Source organism: Siniperca chuatsi, linkage group LG4, assembly GCF_020085105.1.
Source record: "Siniperca chuatsi isolate FFG_IHB_CAS linkage group LG4, ASM2008510v1, whole genome shotgun sequence".
NCBI classification, from domain to species: Eukaryota; Metazoa; Chordata; class Actinopteri; order Centrarchiformes; family Sinipercidae; genus Siniperca; species Siniperca chuatsi.
The window spans coordinates 12,584,677-12,608,119 of record NC_058045.1 but is presented as its reverse complement, the minus strand read 5'-3'; the positions used below and the strand labels follow the sequence as shown (position 1 = coordinate 12,608,119).

General features: G+C 40.4%; 1 protein-coding gene across 1 annotated transcript in view; it reads right to left on the bottom strand.

Moving 5' to 3' along the window:
* The window catches only part of LOC122874374 (RNA polymerase II elongation factor ELL), a 27,332-nt gene extending 3,889 nt beyond the window's left edge, over positions 1–23,443 (bottom strand). The window contains exons 1-11 of the mRNA XM_044192117.1: positions 23,287–23,443; positions 20,206–20,253; positions 9,230–9,357; positions 8,571–8,725; positions 5,843–6,084; positions 5,042–5,166; positions 3,300–3,414; positions 2,131–2,587; positions 1,559–1,622; positions 895–1,066; positions 742–786 (exon numbers count right to left, since the gene is read on the bottom strand). Of these exons, the coding sequence (XP_044048052.1) occupies positions 742–786; positions 895–1,066; positions 1,559–1,622; positions 2,131–2,587; positions 3,300–3,414; positions 5,042–5,166; positions 5,843–6,084; positions 8,571–8,725; positions 9,230–9,357; positions 20,206–20,253; positions 23,287–23,424 (1,689 nt within the window). The 5' untranslated portion in view covers positions 23,425–23,443. The remainder of the gene's footprint in view (positions 1–741; positions 787–894; positions 1,067–1,558; positions 1,623–2,130; positions 2,588–3,299; positions 3,415–5,041; positions 5,167–5,842; positions 6,085–8,570; positions 8,726–9,229; positions 9,358–20,205; positions 20,254–23,286) is intronic.

Below are 23,443 nucleotides of genomic sequence, written 5' to 3'. Positions count from 1 at the left end.
TGTGAGCAGATTTCACTAATAAAAATGTGACAAAAACAACTTTAGTTGTGTCAGTAGGCTAGTGATATTAGGGGATTATACAATATTACTACAGCTATCAAAGCCACGTCAGGAATAAAAAAGGAATGGGTTGACATGAAGTTAGATGCCAAATGTCTTGCTAAAGCAAAACAGTCCATGACTAACATATGAGGTCGTCCAGGGGACGGGACATGATAGATGATAATAAATTGGATTGCGGGTGATATTAAACTGCCAGGTGCTTTAACGGAGGATGTTCCCCTGGACAGCAACCTGCACAAAAACCTTGACTGAGGCAGATTTTTCCAAGCAAGAACTGAACTGTATGAATTGTTGTGCCAAAATACTCATGCCAATAAAATCAAAAAGGAACAGTTGTCCAACCTCTCAATGATTTGGAGAGCCATGATGCACATCACACTGACCAGGTGAATAGTATTAATATTTTATTTTAAAGGGTTATTTTTGTTGATTTCAGGAACATATTTAATTACCAAATTCATTCAGATTAAGGCATTATACTTTAAGTCAAATAAGGTGTTTACCCCTGTGGAGAAGGGTACTCTGTATATGACTTGTACGACAGGCCTGGATCACTTAAGTTCTCTTAAATCCCTTATATATGCCACTTAAGAATCAATATGTTCATATGAGTTGTTCTTAAATGAGGCCTAGTGCATAGTACTACATGAAATGAGATACACTTTAAATAATTCTTACTTTCTTGTACTTTCGGTATTTTTGTAGTATTTGGTCCTCCATGAGCTGAAAAGATTACAAAAGAAAGTGTTAGTCTGCAGTGTATCTGATCTGTTCACTGTTTGGTGTTTCATTACAAACAGAGCAGTTAAAGGCTCCTGATCTAGACAGTACCTTGTACTCTTGTGTTCCAGGGGAGAGAGTATTGATCTTTGAGCCCAACTGAACAAACATGTCTGTGATAGCCCCAATCCGGTCATGAAGAGCTCTGTATTCATCATACTCGGCACAGAAGTCGTCCTTATACTGTTGCCGCTGCTCCAGTGCTGTTATGGTGCTGTATTTTCTGAAAAAAAGGAAAACATTAACTTATTGAAATCTGCTGTTTAAAAGCAGAAGTGATCTCTTGAAGCCAAGTCATTTCCCAATCTTTCCAGGAGATGGCACTGCAGAACGGAGTGAGAGGCCTGACACGTCACTGATTTAACAGCATGATGTGTTGACCAGATGTATAAATAAATGTAAGACATAAGATCATTTGTTTGCAAAGTTATTCTTGGTGAAGCTTTGTGACAGCTCATTTAGACATGTGTTTTACTTCCTTCTATTTATGTCAATGTTGTGAAGCTGAACCCAACCCTTTTGGGACGAGTTGGTTTCTTTTCTCAACAGTGGGTTAGACTCCGAAACCTAAACCCCTCAGTGACAGATGTGGACTTATGTGGCCCCTCTGAAGTTGTGACAATTATTTTGGTTTCATTCCTGAATCATAAATCCCTTCTGAATGTGGGATTATAACATATAGCACAGTCAGGGACACAGTGTGTATTTATCTTACATTAAATAGTCCGGCAGTTCCTCTGCTGAGGTTCGATTGACAGGTGTTTTCTCTCCCTCATGGTCTGTAGATAGGAAAAACACACACACACACACACACACACACACACACACACACACACATTGAAAAAAAGGTTAAAACAATCTGCCAATGCAAATGCGATAATGTGCCTATCATATCAAGGCTGGTGGAATCATATATCACGGTCTCAGATAAGCGATCTTATACAAGGAAAACAGTGACGTCAGCAGCAGAGGGCAGAGTGGGAGGCAATGCTGCCTGCTGACTCGCTCGACCGTAGGTCACCCAGCTGTTTCACAGTCAATCATCAACAGACTAGAGGGGGGAGTGACGACTGGAAGGCGGAGAAAGCAGTCCTAACAACACTCACTGCTCTCTCAAATGAAAAAAGATGAATTGCTCCTTGTGGGCTTCCAGCAGCAACTCAGGATTTTTTCCTTTTAGCTAAATGAAAGCTGATAATGTCTTGGCCCGAACAAATAATCTAAAACAGATTTATGACAGCACAATAGGATACACAAAGTGTGACATAACCTTTTATGGACATTTACCTTTGAGATTATCTTGGTTCTGCTTCAGTTCTGGACTGGTCTCAATCCAGTCTGGTTTTAAGCGCTCTCGTTCCTTGTCTTTATGCTTTTTGGACCTCTTCTTTTTATGCTGGCCATTGGTGAACTGTTGGTCAGTGCAGATGGAGGTGTCAGTGTGTGGGGGCTTAGGGCTAGGTGCAGAAGGAGCTGGCTCTGTCCTCTCCAGTTTAGGAATAGTAGTTGAACTGCTGAGTTTGTGCGGCGAGTACAGACGATTTGGGCTCCCCTGGAGATGATTGTTGGTTTTGTCGAACTCCAGTTTGATCTGTACACTAGAATTTCTATGACTAGAGGAGCTACGAGCCCCATTGGTGCTGTAATCTCCATAAGAGGGCGACTGCAGAGGCAAACACTGGTCTAATAGTCTTTGTTTTTTGGGGGTCTGACAGTTGGATGGGTCCGAGGGCAATGGGCGTTTCTAGAGGGGAAAAAAGTGAATACAGTGAATGATTCCTTTTAACTTTTGAATATTAGAGTGCGAATTACTTGATATGAACCAAAAGTACCTGTATCATGTGCATAAATAGATATTTACTTTAAACGAATAGTTTTGGGAAATATGTTAATTTGATTTGATTGATTTTTTATTTTTTTTTGCTAAGCACTAGATGAGAAGATTGACACCACTCTTTTATCTGCACGGTAAATATGAAGCTACAGCCAGCAGCTGCTTAGCTTAGCATAAAGACTGGAAATGAGGAAACAGCCAGCCTTGTGCTGTCCACAGGTAACAACAGCTCACATATTAACACGTTATACTATATCTCGTTTGTATAATTTGTACCAAAACAGAAGTGGGGGTTATGTGGCGAGCAATTTCTTGGCCAGGACCAGTAACTTCATGGAGTCTCTGTTAGTGTTACAACTGATCCTGGCCAAGAAATAGTGCGCAATAGGAGGGGTATCGATCTTCTCATCTCACTCTTGATAAGAATGCAAATAAGCATATTTCCCAAATTGTTTAACTATTCCTTTAATTCCAGTTAGGGCTATATTTAGTCTGAAGCTCCTCAATGTAATTACACAAAGATATAGCCGAAATAATTCCAATAATGTGTATCTGCAATCTATTCTCAGTCAAGAATGTATGAAGTAGGGGGAAATGCAATTCATTCAAGGTGAATAATTACCACAGAGAGATTCTTGGCAGGACTGAGTTGTGAAGGAGAGTCCCCGGGAGTTTTGTGGAATGAATGGTTGGACTGGGGACTCTTCAACTGGCTACTGTGGAGTGGCTGAAGTTTCCTGGAGAAAGATTAAGAACACGGCACCTTCATTTGGACAGTAACTGCAAGGTAAAGGGCATGTAAAGCTAAACAGGAAGAGGCAGTATGTAGGTCATAAAGCCTGCTTTGGCAGATTTATGAGCAAGTGGACAAGCAATTATCATTTATTTTGACACACAGAGAAAAGACAGCGACTGCAGCTTTTCCTCAGAAGAAATAATCACTGACATTACAAAACTGTCAATCTTTTTTAATTTTATCAAAGCTTTTTGCAAGTGTTTTTTTTTTGTGTGTGTGTCTCTGGTGATAGAATCTACAGGAGGCAACCACAAAGACTAAACACAGTCCAGTGAGCAGAACAATAGCAGCAGATTTAACCTCTGTAGGACCAAACCCTCTTCTCTGGTAATCTGCTTCCTACAGCTCCTTCCTCAAACAGACGCTACAACAAGTCACTCCCCCCAAGTGGATTCATGCAACGTTCTTAATCATATGGTCAGTGTGAGTGGAGTTCAGAACCATTAAAAATTAACGTCAATGAAATGACAGTAGTAAGAAAGCCTGAATAAGAAGAATCTACTCCAACAAATGAATAAACTAGAGGAGAGAAATCTGGAGTTTTCAGTATTTACAGGTTATCACAGTTTTATCACACTTGGCAAACAATTTGATGACTACAATTGTAAGCTTTTTACACTTAGCAGGGGTGGTGAACAGAGGGGGTTGTGCAATCAGCCAACAGAACTTGTCCTTTTTCCAAAACGCTCATGAAGCACATGGCCTGCATGTTTACTGGCAGGCAGAGGAAACCTACGAGGGGAGGAAGCTCACCCTGAAAAAGCTCAGCCTTGCTACTCTGAACCTTCCATGCTAATGCCATTTGGCAACACGGTGCAGGGAATATTTTCCACTGCTTTGATGTGTCCATTAAGAGATTCATCAGTGCAGAGAAGTAGTCATTTAGAAGCTCCCCTTTCAACATGATCACAGCAGACTTCTACATTAATTTAGTGGCCTTTCTGTTTTAACGCCAGCACTGTCAAAATGCATCCATCCCTTAACCATTTCTGCATTATCTGCCCAAATGGGTCTCTAAAAGTCTAAAAGAACTTTCAAGTAATAGTTAGACAATTTGGGAAATATGCTTATTTGCTTTCTTGCCGAGAGTTTAAGATTAAAAGATTGATATCACTCTCATGTCTGTACGGTAAATATAAGGCTACAGCCAGAAGGTGATTAGCTTAGCACAAAGACTGGAAACAAGGGGAAGCAGCTAGCCTGGCTCTGTCCAAAGGTAACAATTTGCAACAAATTGCCTACCAGCACCTCTAAAGCTCTGTTTTTGTGCAATTTAAACAAACGTGTTAATTAGTGAGCTTTAGATGTGCTGTTAGGCTAGCTTTTCCCCCATTTCCAGTCTTTAAATTTGGCTAAGCTAACTGGCTGTTGGCTGTAGCTTTACATTTATGATAGACAAGAGAGTATCGATCTTGTCATCTAACTGACAGCAAGGGAGCGAATAAGCGTATTTCCCAAAAAATTGAACTATTCGTTTAAAAAACTAAACAGAACATTTTGTTATACATTTCCAAATCTCTCAGTGGAACAAAACACAAAAGATTTGAGTGAATTAACTTAATACCCACCTCATCAGGAGCCTATGGATGAGTTGCTTCTCCTCCTCTAGATATCCAGGCCAGTCTCTCTGGACGTGTCTGTAGAGCTCATCCTTCAGAGAGTAGCTGTGGTCTTTAGAGTTCAGTTTACCAACCTGAAAAAACAACAGTTCCCAATGTTAATAAACCAACAGAAAGATGACAGAAAACAAAAGGAATAGAGGCCAACTGAGGTCATAAAAGCTGTGTGCAAACTGTGTTAACCTGCAATGCTGTAACTCCACCTTATATTTAAATAAAACAAGACCTTTTTGCGACTCATTGGGTCTATATTGTTTTCGTGGTAAACAGTTTAACTCTGCCCTTATTCACCTTAATCCTGTTGATACAAATCTTGCCAAACCAACCACTTTCAATTCTGAAAGTAGTCAGATCCCAGCTGGAGACACCCCACCCCTCTCTTGTCAAAACACAATCTTCTCCTCCAAAGATAATTAAAGCACAGCCCTAATTACAGCTACCAGCGGCGGCACAGTCTCCACTTGATGATTGCAGTGGGACACTCAAACATTGTGAACACAGGACGTACGCCTGAAATAAACTTACTGACATCACCTTTTTAGAGCAGAGTTTTATAGCTGTACAGCGTTAGTCTATTCATTAGTATCGTTAACAAAATTGCACATTGGGGACTAATTTATGTTTGTAGTTTCAATCCTTCACCTGATATCAACTGACACTAAAAGCTGCTACATTTGTATTTATCACACTTCACATTTGGTGTTTTCTTTTACTTTTACTGTTTACATAGCAATGTGCCAGATGTCTCACCTCATCCAGTACTGAGGTCAGGTCAGCCTTGTCCTTTGGACCGGCCCGCTCCCTCTCCAACCACAGTAGCAGCTCAGGTTTCCTGTAGGACTTTAAGGCCAGGAGATGAATGATGCGATCCCTCAAGGGCCGATGTGCCACAGGGCTGGGAACCAGGCTCCTCTTGTTGCTGGGGGAGTGCTTGTTGCTGCTATCTGAGCCTGATATCAGACCCTGCTTCCTCTGGACCTTTACGCACTTACCTAAGATCAAAACAAAGGGATACACAGCAGAGTTACAACATGACATTTGTGGAAGATAAAGGTAAGTTTCTTCGGTCAATGATAGTGAATCAAAAAGTTATCAAGGCAGTAATCTAAAGCTGTTTTTGAATGGCCAGCAGTCGCCACCTTACACAAAACTAGAGATGAACAAGGAAATTGTAACTGATTTGATAACAGGATTCCCATATGTTGACAGTATCCTTTAATAGCGCAGCCAACATATCATTCCTAATCCAGTCCTCAGGCCAGTTATACAAATCACACCCTGATTTTGAAAGAGAGGCCTGCACACGAGAACCTCGTACATTTTATCTTGATTATATCTTTCTATTGTCATGCAATCTGCTTTTTGCACACGCAACAGATACAGTATGTGTAGCACTTTCAGCCCAATCTGAAAAAGCAATTTACATACATAAATACCTTGGACACGGTACTGTGCTCATGCACCTTTCTGTGTCGGTGTGCAGAGGCAGTGTTGCTGCGAGTGGAAAACAGTGAAAGGGGTTGACAGTAGGGTTAGCCTACTTCTGAGTAAACAGAGGCGCATGGAAACTAAAGCAACTAACACAGAGAGGCCCTTTCTTCCTGTTGCAGTACTAATTCAGTTGGACCTGGGCAAGCAGTGCTTATAGATATCTGCAGGCCGTAATCTCATTACAACTTTAAGCTATACTTTGGAGGTTTCTATAGGTCAAAGACTAACAGCGCTTTCACACGGACAACATGGTAGAAGTACCATATGTATACCGGACGTTTTACAGTAGTCATACTGGTATAACCATAGATATTTATGCTTTATAAAAGTACCTTTAGATATCAGTTTTAGCAATATAGAGTATTCTTTGTAAGATTCAAATGGAGTCAGTTTAAATCTACTGTGCAAAATGCAACAGTTTTGCAGGAGCTTGTTTCAACATCTACCTTGAAACAGATCATTAACATTTTAGGCAAATATCCTTCCCGCACTGAAACAACCTGTACTGCCACATTTCAAACAAGCAGCAACTAGAACCATCGTTTGTATTGTAATAAATTAAAGCAGCTGGATGGAAGTTTTAAGACTCTCAAGGCAGCTTTTTTAGTTATCACTTAGGATAACTGACATGCTTTACAATGTCGTGGGCTTATTTATGAGCAATGACCAAACACTAAAAATAGCAACTGTTCACAATAGTGTATCAATATCATAGAGGAAAATAATTCTAAATGCTAAAGAGGAAATAAATTACTTCAAATCATATCGAATTTATAAAAACAAAAACTTCTACCAACACCAGTTTTGCACATGTTTCAGTTGCCTATTTGTCAGCTGCTCATTTCCCCTGAATGCAATTGAACTTAAAATCACACATTATTAACTACATTTTTTCTAATCTCCAACGTGTAATTGTGAGTTGGTATATGGACATGTTTTGTGATGAGTATAACATTACTGTACCGTAAAAAGACAGTCACCACAAAACAACTGTGTATGGCACATACTGTGATCCATAACTCATTTATTTCTCTTTCTAGTGTCCACGAGAAGGGAAGGACAGCTGTGTGCTTGAAAAGACATGTTCCCATAAATGGGATACCCTGTAACTCCATGTTTCTAACCAGGATCTCTCATGTCTTTTACAACATTTATTAGATGCATACATGTACATTTGTAAAAGCCTCTGAGAGACTATTTCTGCAGCAAAGCATGACATGTAATGTGTAGGAACCAGTTCCAACAGCTGGCTTCTACAGCAATTACCCTAAACATCATGTTGTGTGTAGCGTTGGCCTACACAGTGTCTACACAGTGTGCTTCCATTCATAAAATAATAATTTACACAAGCATTTAAATTTACACGGGACCTCTAAATGTCACAAAGCCCCGTGGCTAGATCATTTATAAAGTTGCAGCATGGTCAATTTAATCGACAATGACTAAAACCGTGACTCAGGCAAGGAGAAGGCAGTGAATAAAGAAAACTGATTGTAAGAAGGAGATCCTGCATGTTAGGCCCAGATCACCCCAGGTTAAGTGTTGCCTCTTCTTTAGGTGATATATTTTATCAAATGAAAATGAATTAAATTCCAGTCAGTGTAATTACATTTTAGGCAAAACTTCATCAGCATGAGACTTGTTAGCAGATACTTCTGGCAAACCCAATCGCATTAATGGTGCTGGCAGGCAAGCTGGCACAGTGCCTGAGCAATCTGGTCAAAATGAAAGGCAAATTACAAGAAAGAGAGGCATCTCGCTTGCATGAATAATTGCAATGCAGCACTTTGATCAATTATGTGATAACTTCCACGCCATATGGCAATTATCAGCAGGATAAAATGGCGAGAAGCAATGGTTTAGAAGCTTTCTGGGAACATAAAAACTCTCTGGTTATCTGTCCTTGATCCCTACGTGCTTGAAGGCTACCACGTACAACTGAGGCCAGAAGATACAACAGAATACAGCTATTAGGCAAAAAGCTTACTTGGCCCCGGCTTGATCTCAATTGCAGAGCGGCTCCAGATGTCCTTCTCCACCTGAGACATGCGCTCCCGGGTTGTCTGGTAGGAGTCGTCTGTGGCACAAACTGTGATCTTGTCCTGAATGCTGCCCTGGCCCTCCAGGTGATCCCTGCCCTCCCTGTGTGCAGGAGAAGGGAGAAGACTCAAGAGTTTACGCTTACAAATTTTCTGGCTCGGCTCAATTAACTGGCCATTTGTCAAACACAAGCATTAGAGATTCTTGCTGTCATTGTGTTGTTTGACACACACATAACTGCTTGTGTGACTTGTGTCTGAATGCAAAGTCCAGTCCTGTGTTATAAAGCATCAGTTATAAAGGCTAAAACTTCAGACTTCAGTACAAATAAAGCAGCTCTAATCTAACCCTTTAAACAACCTGTTGGCCCTGCATAGCCACAAACACTACCTTTCTGTTCTCAATTATTACTGGTCACACCTTTTAGGTCTGTCTTTGGGTGTTATTGTAGTCTTGTTTGAATATAGCCTGACAGCAGTACTGTCTGTTGTAGTATTGAAGAGAGAAGCCACTGTTTGGTAAGGCCCTGCGGTCTCTGTCTGACACCAAATTTACTACGAATTCCATTTGTGGTCAACTGTGGAAAGAATTATGTGTGCTGCTTACCCTGAGACATACTGGTGAATGCAGTCGAAGCTGGACTGAGGCTTCTCTTTGCTGTCACTGGACAGGTAGAACGAGAAGACTCTGAATCCATCAGGAGATTCAGGGGTCGGCGCTGGGATCTTTATGTACTATCAAGACAAATAAAGAAACAAAAAACTGAGTATGAAATTATTAGAAACATTGTTTAGAAGAGTAAAATATCTTTATAATAAAAGTAAAAATAAACACCAAGCAAGTCCTTTATTTGTGTTTACAAAACATAAACAATTTTACAGTGTTCTATTGGACACTCACTGACATGCTCCAGTGTATCTGCTATCATTGCTAATTTGAGTGGTGTGTTATGTAATAAGCACGTTTTTATTTCTTCCAGATGTTGCCTGATCTAATTCAACGTAATCTCAAAGTGGAAAAACACTGGATAAAGTAAATCAACAAAGCAGCATCTTTTATTGATACTGATTAAAGCAATAAATGTGACCTAAATAATCTTCCACTTGGGCCAATCACAGAGGCTACATGGTACCTCCCAGGTCAGGGATGATGACCTGTACCCAGTCATGGGAGAAGCCTGTCTGAAAGCCAAAACATAACAATAGTGTAGCGGACAGCTTTTTCAATTGGGCGATAACCTCCTCTGTCACAGACTGTCGACGGCTCCCTAGCAACACACAAGCCAGCAGGGTGAAGTCTATCTCTGTCAGAAACCTGTTACATAAAATGACCCAAAAACCTACTTCCACTAAAAGGACAGTTCAACATAGAAAGTCATTAACCAACAGGTAATATGTCCTTTAAAACACATTTGGCATCGGCTCTCTTCTACACTGCCTGCAGCTGTGTTTCAGCCTGAAAATGGACAGTTTAGTACTTTTGTTGATAAAATGTCCTAGATTCAGCAGAAGCCCGATGATTATCAACCATCCTTTAACAAGCATGAATACGTGCTTACTGATGAGTTGTACTTAATGTGAGATGGCTGCAACAGCTCACATTTTTCCTGTCTTTCACTTCTTTTTGTAGCAGACCTCGTGGTACCACCTCAGGCCAAAGCAAACAGGCGATTTTTAACTGCAGGTCTCAAGAAAAACAAATGTCAGTCAGATGGACTTGAAGCTGCCTCTTTAGTTATCAGTAGTAAGCGACTGATAATAAGCTGACTGGCTGAGAGCACAGTGTCCCTGGCAGATGTGGCAGGCAGGACTATAGCTGTCACAAATGCCCAGTCATGCAGCAAAGCCATAAGCAGTATTTTTTTTTTTTTTTTTTTGCAGCACGGAGCCAATGAACAGCTCCTCTCCTCGACACCCCTCCTCCTCTTCTAAAACCCAACGCATGCCATTCACCCTACCCCCATCAGCCTCCAGCTCTCCTTCATGTGCACAAGCCCACCCATGTCAACACAAAACGCAAAGCAGCCCACAACGCCACGGACACTTGAGACACACAGCTGACTATTAATTCTGACCTATTTACGTCTGACCGTTCACATGAAGTGGTAAAGCAGAGTCCTGCTTATGTCTGGACGATCAACCAAAAAAGCATCAAAGTGAGCTGGGACAAGAGGCGAGCCATGTCCATAGGACTTATTACTTTAAGAGAGTAAAGTAGTAGCCGCCTTGACCAAAATTAGAAGCAACAAGTCACTAAAATGGGGTTACTGACGTAGAGAAAGGCATTCAGAAGAACTGCATTTGAATGTGTTTTAAAATGAGAGTGCTGCTAAACAGAAGCTAGCTTCTGATAAGATGAGAGCTCACATTTACATATTTACACATTTAGCATTGCAATAGTGCCACCACGTCACCTCTTTCAGTCAGTGGCAGCAGTATGAGCCTCCTCCAACCATGCATTAGATTTGCCTGTCACCCCCATCCATGCCACCGTGCACACTTCACATTTTAATTCTAATCAGTGTCACTCAGGTCAGACTGTTCAGAGGTCGCCCCCGTTTTATTCACAGCTTCCTTCTCAAGCGTCATAACCATATGTCATTTAACCCATTAGTTCCTGACTCCTAAAACAGAGCCTGTCTGTCGAACACCAGGATCACAAACTTAACCCTGAAAGTGGAGCAAAAAATAAATGCTCAAAAACATGAAACGCTCAACTATATTTCTTGCCAAGAGTTAGTTAGTTAGAGAGGATTGATAGAGAGGATCTGTACGATGAATATGAAGCTACAGCCAGCAGCCAATTAGCTTAGCTTAGCACACACAAGACTGGAAATGGGGAAACAACTAGCCTAGCTCTGTATGAAGGCAACAAAATCTGCCTCACTAATTACCATGTTATATCTTGTTTGCTTAATCTGTACAAAAACTAGTGTGTCAAATTACTATCTGTCTTCTAGTATAAGATTTAATGTAAACTTTTACATAGTGTAACTGTAGTAAGATGAGTCATTAAATCAACAAACTGAGTCAGTAATGTCAGTTCCATTATATCTATCTAAAGTTTGCTAATATTAGCTGTAGCCACAAGTGAAACTAGCTAAACTGAAATATTGGCTGATCTAAACTAATTTCAGATATTTTAGTATTGGTGTATATGCTGGCCAATAATAAATAAGACATGTCAGTCCAAAAATATGTTTTAGGTGATTTAGAAACCATGTCTCCATTACATAGTTGGTCCAACAGAGAGCACTTACAAGTTTATTTTTCAACTGCAAAAAGTCCCAATCAATTAACACTGTGGTCACAATTCTTTAAAAACACATTTAAAATATCCTTGTCAAAAATGTTTGTTTATAAAAACAAATATTATTGGCCATTATCAGATTTTTAAAACTCTTAAATATCGATATCGGCATCAAACATCCAGTATGAGTCAGGCAGTAGTAGCCACCCTATGGCTACTGGTCATACCAGAGCAACTAAGGATGTAGCTGCAAAACCCCTGAGTGTATTGAATTTAGCAGCGGTGTGTTTTCTTATTTATGAGTTCAAGTTATCATTTGTAAGAGGAAGAATGTATTATTTCTTATTTTAAAAGTTGTAAAGTTTCACTTTAATGGTGTGAATCTGTATGGAGACTAAAAATGGTGTTTATCACGTTTGTTCTTTACACTGCAATTAAGTCTACTGTTGAATGCCAATGCTTTCTATCTTTATCACTTCAGGAAATAACATACTCAAGATCATATTACCTGGTCAGTCGATTACATTTTTGCTGCAACAACTTTGCTGTAGTCTGAACAACCAGAGGTTTAAAGATTACAGCTTTAAATAGTGACTGCAGAATACACTAATAATCACAGCCAATTATGCAATTTCATCATCATCCCACCCAACCTGATGAAATCAACATTTGATGTGTTTAGTCAGTGACACTACTTGTGCCGACAGGTTTGTGATCCTGAAGCTGCTGTCAGTCAAGTAGTAGGTGTAGATTTACATAGAGACGCTGAGTCATAGACATCTCCATATGGCGCTTTGGTCTGATCCCCTGAGACTATGTGTGTGTGTGTGTGTGCTGTCATTTTAAGAGTTTTTTTCAGAGAGTTTTTTCGGGCAGAGGAAGCCCCACACTCCCACAGGGCACATGCAGGGGTCAAATATCTACCTGACCGTTTAGGTGCCATGTCAACAGAGAGAGACTATTATCAGTCAAACTTCGTGGAGTCACCACAATCATTAATTTATAAACAAAAATAGAAACAAAGACTATGAACTTTCAATCCTCAGTTTAAATGTGAGCAACATGGCTAATGAATACACAAAGGAGGGTTTTTAAGTTCTCAAATTGACAAACCGAGTTCAGATACAGCTAATAACAGGTCATAGAAAAATACAGTTTCAGTACTCCCAGGTCAAGGACTGGTGAGTCACGTATACACATCCATATGACTGACAGAAGCTCTGGGTACATGACTCCACCAAACTGCATGCATTTCTGTAAGGACTGTGACAGCAAATTGGTTTTAAGTGCACGTTTGAACTGTTAGATGTTACTCAAAACATCAGTTTTACTCAAGTTCTTTTAATGTAGGAATATATGTCACTGTAATTATTAAAAAAGCACTTACAGTAAGATATGTTTTCTGTTATATTAATTTTTTCTGATGTATAATTTGAATTAGCTATTCCTGCTGTAGGCGTTATTAAAATCATTATTTGTCCAGTTCGGAATGAGAGAAAGAATTCATTAAATTGCTTATGCTCTGTAGTATTTTAATTATGATTGTGTGAGTCCTTAAATCTGATGATTAATTAATCAGAGAAAAGCTTAATGGGTTATTATTATCATTAAAGTACTATTAATATTAATGTGTCAGTTTAATAAAATTGAACAGCTTAATAAAAGCAGTAAGAGCTGTGTGCTGTAATGCCAGCCATCATCATGATATGAGTAAAGTTTAGCCATTGGACAGTTACAGTTACAGACACCAAATGGCATCAGAACGGCAATCTTTAGCACCTTGTCAGTGCAGCCCCCCATGGAGCATACAGACTGATACAATAACTGCCTCTGTGGCCACGGCTCAGCCACATCTGCTACTCCAGGGCCTGTGTGTATGGAGATGTCAAATACTTTCGAGCTGTTATAAGGTGTGAACTGGACTGGAACAGAAAATCTTGGTAGGGGGCTCAGCAGTTGAACAAGGACAAAGGACACCATCGGTGATATCCTTGTAAAACTTCATCTTTGACACCCCAAGCATGTTAAAATTGCTCATCTTTGATGGGGTTAAACAGAGTCCTTAACCCTGCTATTTGGTAAGGAAGGAAAAAATAGCTTCACTGAAGAGAACTACTTTCTCCCCTAGTCCTGTGCTTTTGCAAGCCAAACATCTGCAGGGAAAGATGAGAGGATAGTTTCTCTCTCTGTCTTTTCTTTCTTTGCAGACGAAAGCGAGAAGGCAATCTTCTCAGCTCTGGTATTTGGCATGGCAACACTGAGATGGGAGCAGGCGCCTGGATATGTGATTTACTCTGAAGTCTTTGCCTCCTGCCCCTGTCTGTACTGACACTAGTTACCATTGTCTTCTCATCTGAGCCTACTCAGCCATAGCTGCTCTCTGAGCTGCCCGTCTTTTGTTCTAGCATCTTCCCCCACAAAGCTGAGTGCAATGGGCTGTCGGCCCGCCTGGATTATTCATGAACAGCGGGGACGTGTGGCTGTGTGTTGTTGGAGGGTAAAGAGAGGGATTGGGGGTTTGGGTGTGTATGGATGGGGGGGTTGCTCCCAATAGAGCCAGTGCATGAGGGATGGCCCTAAATAGTCTTCCTTTAGGAATGTGCCGAGCAACTGAGCAGAGAAGAGGGGGATGGATCCTGGCTAGAGCAAGTGTATTTTATTTTATTTAGGTTTATATGTTAGTGCAAAGGTGAGCTCATATATCATATAATGGACTCCACAAGTTCTCCGCTGTGTTTTAATGTCACATGCAGTCATGCAAGTGCAGTGATGCTGACAAACAGTGTCTCAGAGAAACGCAGGAGTCATATTAATTATTCTTATCCACTGTCTCCAAGCTTTGTACAGTATGATCAACAATTCCACTGTGACTCATTTGTTAAAAACAAAAGAAAACATGTGACGCATTACCTCTTACGGTCTAAATCATGCTTTCAGTGAGACTGGGTGGATGTGGTGGTTCCTGTGCTTGAGGATCTATTCTTCGAGGGGGGTTGGTAGAGACAGGAAAGAAAAAAAAAAGGGGGGGGGGGGTGCTGACGGGAGTTAGTGTGGGGATATGGGGATGGGCAACTGTCGAGCATCCCCCAAGATACTGCCTGTTATGCCAAGCAGAATCAGTCTTTTTCCAAGAGGCTGGGGCTAATCTGTCAACCTCAACAAACAGTCTCTGTCTCCCCACCCCCGACACCCCCACCCCTCCTTACTGTAGGTTCCTTGTGCTTTCCTCTTCATACACAGAGGGATGGAGATTTTCAAAGCCTATGTTAAGTGACAGGACACTGTTTCCTCTTTTCGTAATATAATAATTAAACACACTCAGACTATGGTTTTCTGTAAATGGACACCCCCCACCGTCTAAACCTTTGTAGTGGATGGTGATGGTTTGGAAGTTAGAAAATTCACTTTACAAACTGGTTATTAAACTTCAGATGCACTGACACCAGTAATATGCTTCCCTTGTTGATTCCTAGCTGTTTCACTGGAGCATTCCCACAAACCACTTGGTCCCATTACTGGACTTTTCTGTCCACGCAAGCAGGCAGACTATAATCCTTTAACAATTCACAGATTGTGCATTGGAAAGTATGTACAAACCTGATTAACTTGCAGGGAAACTTGGAGAACGAGGGGAAAATCCAAAACATGCACCGAGATGTGATGTGTAAAATCAAGTTGCATGGATGGAAAAGGTAAGCCAAATAACACACTCAGTGTGCTTGAACTGTCAAACATACAGGTGTAAGAAACAACAGGGATTTGTCATGTGACTGCAGGTGATTAGCTTTATGAGTTCAATAGTAGTGCTGGTGAAAAATATGAGTAAAATACTTTAGAAAACTTTAAAACTTCAAAATATCCCTGTTGATATCTAGGTACACTTAGTTGTGGAATTATAACTCTAGAGATCACAATAAGACAAATCTAGTGAAAATAGTCCTTTTTGTGCAGTGTGTATCTGCCACCAAAAAACTAATAAGGATTACATAAGCCTGTTAAAGCTCTCTGTCTTTAGGTTAAACAATAGCTCTCTGGTGTTCGTTTCAAGCTTTTGGGGTTAAGCTTTAAAGACTCCTCACTACTGTACACAATAACACTGCCCATGTTTACTTGCAGTGTTAGTGTTGCTCATATCCTGTTGTGCTGCATTTTTAAATCCAAGTTAAAAAATGTTTGTGATAAGACTCCTCAGAGGCCAGCGCAGGCACTGTATGAAATATTTCCTTATTGTCAACTTGGTTCTATTTTTACAATACCAAATTACTTATTGGATGATAAATAATCAACAGCTTTGCACAGTAAGATTGTAACATTTATTAGAGGTCATTTAAATGGTAACTTCCTTATAATCATCTAAATAGTTAAAGATCTTAACGATTCTTGATTTGACATATTTACAAAATATTTACTCTCTTGCATTAGAGTATTAGTTGCTCCAAATAAACTAGACATTTTTAGTAAATACGAGCACCACACTGCCATCAATTACACACAGCATAATTAGCATTATATTTTGTCATTCCTCAGACTTTGTTTGTTTTAATAATTTAGATTCTGATGCTAATACCAAAATAGCCTGGGAGATAAATGAGCACACAGAAGCTCCCACTGCCCAAACATTTTTCATCACTCTAAAATATCACATAATCTGTTGCATTTCCCAGTGAAACAGCATCTCCATGCCCTTTCTCACTTCATTGCCTTTCATTTGATCTCAGTACTAATATCGTGGGGTTGTTCAAATTGAATCTTTCAAGACTTCACTTATATATAACTTAACAACCAGCCAAACAGTATTTAAATTTGCATATTCCCTCAGTCAATTTTTCAAAGCAGCCTGTGTTGTTATTGTGAGTTTTTGTCACTGCTATTTCCCGTTTCCCAGGGTGACAGTTACATCTTTAGTACTAATGGTTCTGGATTAGCTTGGAATGTAAATAAACAACGCAGAGCACAACTTTGTATGTGTTTCACTGTGTTTTTTTTATATACTTAAATACTTCCACCTTTAGTCACACTGCCTGCCCAGTTTGTGCCATTGATTTCTGATCTTCTGATCTTTTAACCATAAAATACTCTTAAAACACTGCCACAGTCACCATGGCATCCTTCGAAATCCCGTGTTTGAATAATGACAGAGGAGCTATCTGAAGAAAAGTCTTCTTTAACTGTAGGATCTCATGAGGCTTGTTCCTAAAATACACTGTATGATCTAAAGATCCCAAGGCCAACTGCCTCTGCGTAAACACAGTGGGCCTCAGACGAGCAGAGAACACAGAGACTTTTGCCTCGCTTAACACATCTGGATGAATAGAGCGGCGTGTGCCCTTTCAGAAACACGTGGGACAACTCTCCCTCTCACTGCTATGCCACTGGGAGAGAACGGCTCTCAAACCACATTCCTGTTATTGTTATTCTAATTAGCTTCCAGAAAAAAAGGAGAAAAAAAAGATGTGTGCATGCACACATACACACTCGCACTCTGCAAAAGCTTATTTGCAGTGCGAGCGGGAGGCGAAGCAAAGCGGCGTGGTGGCGGGGGGTAGAGTCAGAGCAGCCGTGTGTGAGATAGAGGCCCTGATGTCTCCCAAGGATTCAGCCAAGGCATGGGGTGAAATGGCAAAATAATCAAGAGGGCAGGCAGGAGGGAGTTCAGGGGAAGCACAGCCTTCACACACAGTCGTCATGAGAATATAAGAGCACCTCTACATTCCCCTCATCCCAACACTGCTGCCTTTATGTGACAGCTGTGCACATAAATACAGGCAGGGCCATAAACAAAAACAATTACTCTGGCAACTGCAACTCAACATTTATGAACTGAGGAGGAAATGAAACTGATGTCACACCTGACACAGCACAACATACGGTATTCAAATGTAAATGTCTGTGTTTACTTCGACAATATTGCACTCATAAAATTTATATTCTGTGGTACAACATAATACTGAACCACTCAGTGGTATGGCACAATGTTGCAGTGTATGGGTGATACAGTGCTCACAAACCCATACAGAAGTGTAAGTGGAAACACCAAGAAAAAGAAGTATGTGCTTTTAAAATAGAAAGCACTGTAGCAATGGATAAAACCAATCAATATGCACCCTGCAGCAAGGATCTAATAAATAAAAACTAATGCAAGCTTTATTTCTCATTCGCTTATTTCTGGATATCGATCATGCCAACAAGCAGGTGGCATTGCCAGCCCTGAAGGAAAATAAGCACCAGGATGTGAAATTCCAGGCCATGGGAACTCAGACCAGCTCTGAATATATTCCTTAATCCCTGGTGGTTATTTCAAAGTAATCCAGAATCTAATTTATTTTCAATTTCCAGCTTTAACAAAATGTGGGAAAAAAGTATCTCTCTACTTCTTTTATTTCTTTCTAGTTGCATCACAGTCTCCCCTTTTTTATTTAATTTCACTGCTCCAGACGTTAATTATTGATCAAACCCATTCAGTTCACTTTCCTCCAATACCATCCGGTTTTAAGTCAGTTTATACCTTATTTAGACGAGTAAAAGTAGAGGTTAGCTAGATTCAAAAGCAGAATTTTTCATTGTAATTTGTAAGTTTCACAGTTGCCTTGAACACCAGTTTCACACGCATGTAAGAGCTTGTGTGTTTCATCGCATGATTACAAGCTTGGCAGACAATTTACAATAGTAGGGCTAAATGCCGCAGGGTCAGAGAGAAAGGCAGCTGAAAACCTCAGCGTGCTATTTCTCGATAGGAGCCCTAGCCCCTAATACCACCGAGCCCTGGAGTGACGCCAGGACAGTGATTTTGAAGAATTCCTCTGGTTTTCGTGGCCCTGGAAGTGCCCCTTTACAGGAAATGTGACATGAGCCGGTGTGGACAAAGATCAGAGAGAAGCAGTCGTGGCTTCTGTGATCGAGCTGTACAGCTGGCAACTGTCATTGGAGACAAACCTCCTCACTCGCTACACATGACCTCTTGAACCTCATGTTGCTTTTGGGGAAGGGATGAGCTCCAGCAAACACTTATCTAGCAAATAAAAAGCAGGGGAATACCTACAACTGATGCTCTAAGCCTCCAACCTGGAGACACAGATACTGGTTATCCTCTCGGTCTGTTATATGCCAGACTGCCATGTTCACCAACATCCTCCCCCCACTAACGGCTTAATCTGGCCTCCCCCACCACCAATGGTTGCAGCTACCTCATTAATGCCCAATCGTCCAGCTCGGGGACTATTGTCAGAGGGGGAGGGAGCCTGTGCTTGAATTCCGCAAAGCAATTTGAATATGTAATGTGCCAACCGCGATATAATAACCAAATCCTATTCAATGATTAAAGAACACTTAAATTGCACTCACTTAACATTGCTTCACAGAAAGACTCTTATAAGCAGGTTAATCTGCTGCTCGTTTTACAGATGTTTCATTACATGTTTACATATATATTATTTGTGTTTTGGGTGTATTTTGCGTGCTGCCTAGATAAAAAAAATTCCACCGCTCTTGTATCATTCCTGTATTTCAAATCTTTCATGTCTGCACAGAGACAACAGGCATGGAGACACGGGGGCTCCCTGGGGTTCGCCAACTCCCCTACCTCCTCCCCCTCCCTGAACAAAGCCTCCCCAGTTGCGAGCCTGACCCAGTAACCTGGCTAGCAGCCTGGGGGTATAGCATACCCTGTCTTAGGGCTTCCAGGGCCCATGTGAGCACACAGGGCCAACATTTGTGTACAGAGCAAAGTCACTTTCGTCAATGCAATCGGCTCTTGCAGGGATTAGAACAGCTCCTTTTAGACAGGGCCGATTGTGTGGTAAATGTGTAGTAGCCTAGCAGGCAAAGCCACGGAGGGTGTAACAGTGGCTGGCTAATCTGGCCGGACACAGGCATCTCTCTTTACAGACGCTTCACAGGAATGTCCTCTTGCTTTCAGTGCCAAGTGTTTTTGTAGATTATGTACTTTGTTTCTGTATATACATAGGATATTTGACACAACATATGTATAACTGAGCAAATGAATGACACCTTTCCCTCAGACTTTGGTCTCTGTTGCATTCAAAGCACCCTGCTGCTGATCACTGGATCTTCCAGTTTCTAAGAAATAAAAAGTTCTAAGAAATAAAACAGTCCAAAGCAACAAAATCCACCGCCTGAAATGACACTAAAATCATCCCAGTTTTTGGAAAGTCACAAGGCCGACCTCTTCGTGGATGCAAGTAAGTGCTTATTGAATGCTTAAGAATCAAATAAGATGTGCAGAGGAACTGTCACAAGTGCGCTCCACAGCAAATCAGAACCAATTAGAGCATTCAGTTTCTGAGGCATTAGGGAGAGTATGCAAAACATCTTACCCCCTGGCTCCCCTTGAAGCAAATCGCTGGCTGGTTTGATAGTGATGCCTGAGGAGAGAGAGAGTGAAAGAAGAAACTGGTCAGTGATTCAGGAATCATGTTTAATCTAACGGACAGCTCATACATCATGAGTGAAAATATGTTGCCGTTGTTCTAGTTCTGCTCAGTGGATTTCTCTAGATAACAGCAGTCTGGCTTGATGAGACGAGACTTGGAAAACGTTCCTCTTTGAATGCCAAAACGTTGCCATAATTGCCATTTCCCATCAGGCTTTGCCCTGATGAATTACTGTCATATTTCTTTATCATTAAGTCTATAGGTCAAAGGTTTCTGGCCCTAATCTTCAGAGGAATGTGTGTGATTAATTGATCTATAGCCTACAGAAAACTTTGCTCATGTCATTCATTTTGCTGAGCATCTTTCTCTGTGTGTGTGTGTGTGTGTGTGTGTGTGTGTATGTGTTTCAGCTGATTTCCCCTCTAAATGATTAAATGAATAAAGGCTACAACAGATCCCAGACGAAAGCTCCTTCTGAAACCAATGATCTTTCTTTAAAAAAGGTACTTTTTATAAGCCCTTCATACTCTGGTTTGTAACTGTGCTGCTCTCCAAGACCACAGTGTACCTGGCTTAAGCTCCCATCATATTGTTTCTTTCCCAACCGTCTGATATGGAAATCATAAAAAATGTCTGCCTTTGAGGCAACATGATACATGGTTAATAGATGTACAGCTGTGCCCGTGATTGACAGCGCTCTTAATTTATTATTAATGGTCTTGGGAAATGTCTTCCCTATTGAGGTGTATTGTTGTGATTTTCTTCATCATCCGTTAGCTTTTAATATTGAATGGAATAATAAATATTAAAGCGCATAATGTTTGTTATATATTACAAATGCAGCTGCAGGGCTAAATCAGACTTACTTACTTATAGGTTTGAATATGGCTTGACCATTTTAAAGAGGGTTTGTCATAAGTGGAAAAATAAAGCAGCTTATTTATTATATGATAATTTAAAATATGAATAATTATGAATATTTTGGAGTATTCACTAGAACTGAAACAATTATTTGATTAATTGGTACCACTTTATAATAAGGCACCTTTTATTAAGGCTGAATAAATTGAAACTAAATGCCAACATCTAAAACAGCATTATTACAAAATAGAAATGATAAACACCAGCCAACCTGGCAACTCAAAAGTTGTTGTTTTTAATGGCTTATAACTGATCTATATAGCATTAGTAAATGATTTGTTGAAGTCATTACTTACAATAAGGCACCCTTTATATAAAGGGTGCCTTATTAGAACTTGGAAAGATTAATTGATTAGTGGATCAACACAAAAGTAATCAGCAACCTTTTTGATAATCAGTTAATCATGTAAGTCATTTATTAAGCAAAAGTGCCAAAAAATCTACTGGTTCCGACTTCAGGAAGGTTTTCTAAATCTGCTGTGATAGTAAATTGAACATAATTGGGTTTTGAACTGTTTGCTGGACAACAAGGTTGGTAAGAAGTTTGAAGGGAACAACTTTGGCTTTGGGAAATTGTGAGACATTTGTCAATCAACAGAAAGTAACTCTGAAACTATTTTGATAATTGATTAAAAGCTTAAATTTTTTTTAAGTTTCACTGGTTCTGACTTCTCAAATGGGAATATTTTCTGGTTTTCTAAATCTTCTGTGATAGTAAATTGAATATCTTTTGGCTTTGTGTAATTGTGATGTGGCATTTTTCAGTATTTTCTCACATTTTATAGACAAACAATTACTTGAGAGAATAACAGCTGATAAATCATTAATTGCAGCCCTAAGTTGATATAAAGGCTACAAGATCTCTTTATTCTAGGTTTCACAAGCCCCTCTCCTCACCTACAACACAGACATGAAAATAAATAAATAAATCATATCTAATAACAGAAACTCATTCAGGTTGAGGTTCCTGGGGACCAAATCTTCCACACAGACAGTGGGGAGTCCGGAGGTCTCAGACAGTATTTTCTGGGGTGGTCTTTGACTTGGAAAACTTGTGCAGTTCACTTCTCCTGCCTGCCTGCTTTGGCCTTGAGGAAGCTGTCAGGCTGTGTGAGCTCTGGAGTTTACTCTGCTTCACAGACCAATGAGCTCCGGAGCTGGGCGGGCTTCCAGGCATGTAAAAAGGCAAAAAAAAGCGCCCAACAATAATACACAAGAGCCCATCTACAACTTGCCGAGCTCTGCCACCGAGCCCAGTGCAGACTATACAGCTGAACCACCGATTCCCAAATCCAGGTGGAAAAATCTCCAACCAAATGAGCCTCCAACTGCAGTCATAACTGAACTGTCTTATCAAGCAGGGCTCTGGGAAAGACCATTTGGATAGACTAAATTATCTCGGTCTAATCTAATGGACCATAAAAGCAATAAAACAGTCTCCCGATTCAGAGGAGTCGAATAATTTGCTTGATAGCTTGTTCATTAATTTATTCCCGAGAGCGAAATGAGCAGAAAAAACAGCTTCCTTTTTTTCATTTAATGACAATCATCTGTTTTCTCCCATAATCTAAATAATAAATTTCAGATGTAATGTATGTATAGAAAAGCCGAGAAAACAGCAGGCTTTTAAAGCTCAGGGCATAATCACAAACCTCTGTCATATGGGAACTTGTTTTTTCAGCAGATTACGCTTTGGTAAACAAGCAGACATGCACAATTTAAAATAGCCTGAGCCTCCCTCTCCTTTTCTGCCCAAAACAAATTTCACTCAGGGCTTATAGGAGAATTTAATGAAATCCCTTCATTCATCAAAGTCTATTGAATTGCCTGTTATGATCACAATAAATCAAGCTTTGCCTGCCTTCTACTGTATCACAACCAGAATAAACCGACACACACAACATTTATCAGCGTTTGTCGATGAGGTCTGAGTAGTCCACGAGCTATTGAACTATTTAAACTTTACTTTTTTTATACCAAAAGGAAGAACAAGCTGCGTCTCGAAGAGGGATTTTACAGTTCCCGGAGTTGGGAGGCTATTAATATTGCTGGAAAAAAAAACGCACACAAGCTCCAAAGTTCAACCCGATAATTTTATCTTACCTTCAGGTTCTGGTAGGCTTCGAGGGTCCGGATGGCAGTATCAGTGAGTTTGACGTGATACAGAGTTTGATTCGGGTTGTTTTTGTTGATTTTCCCACAGGAGAGCCCATACCGATGCTCCTGTCTGAGCGCTGCCATTTCTACAACTGAACACTAT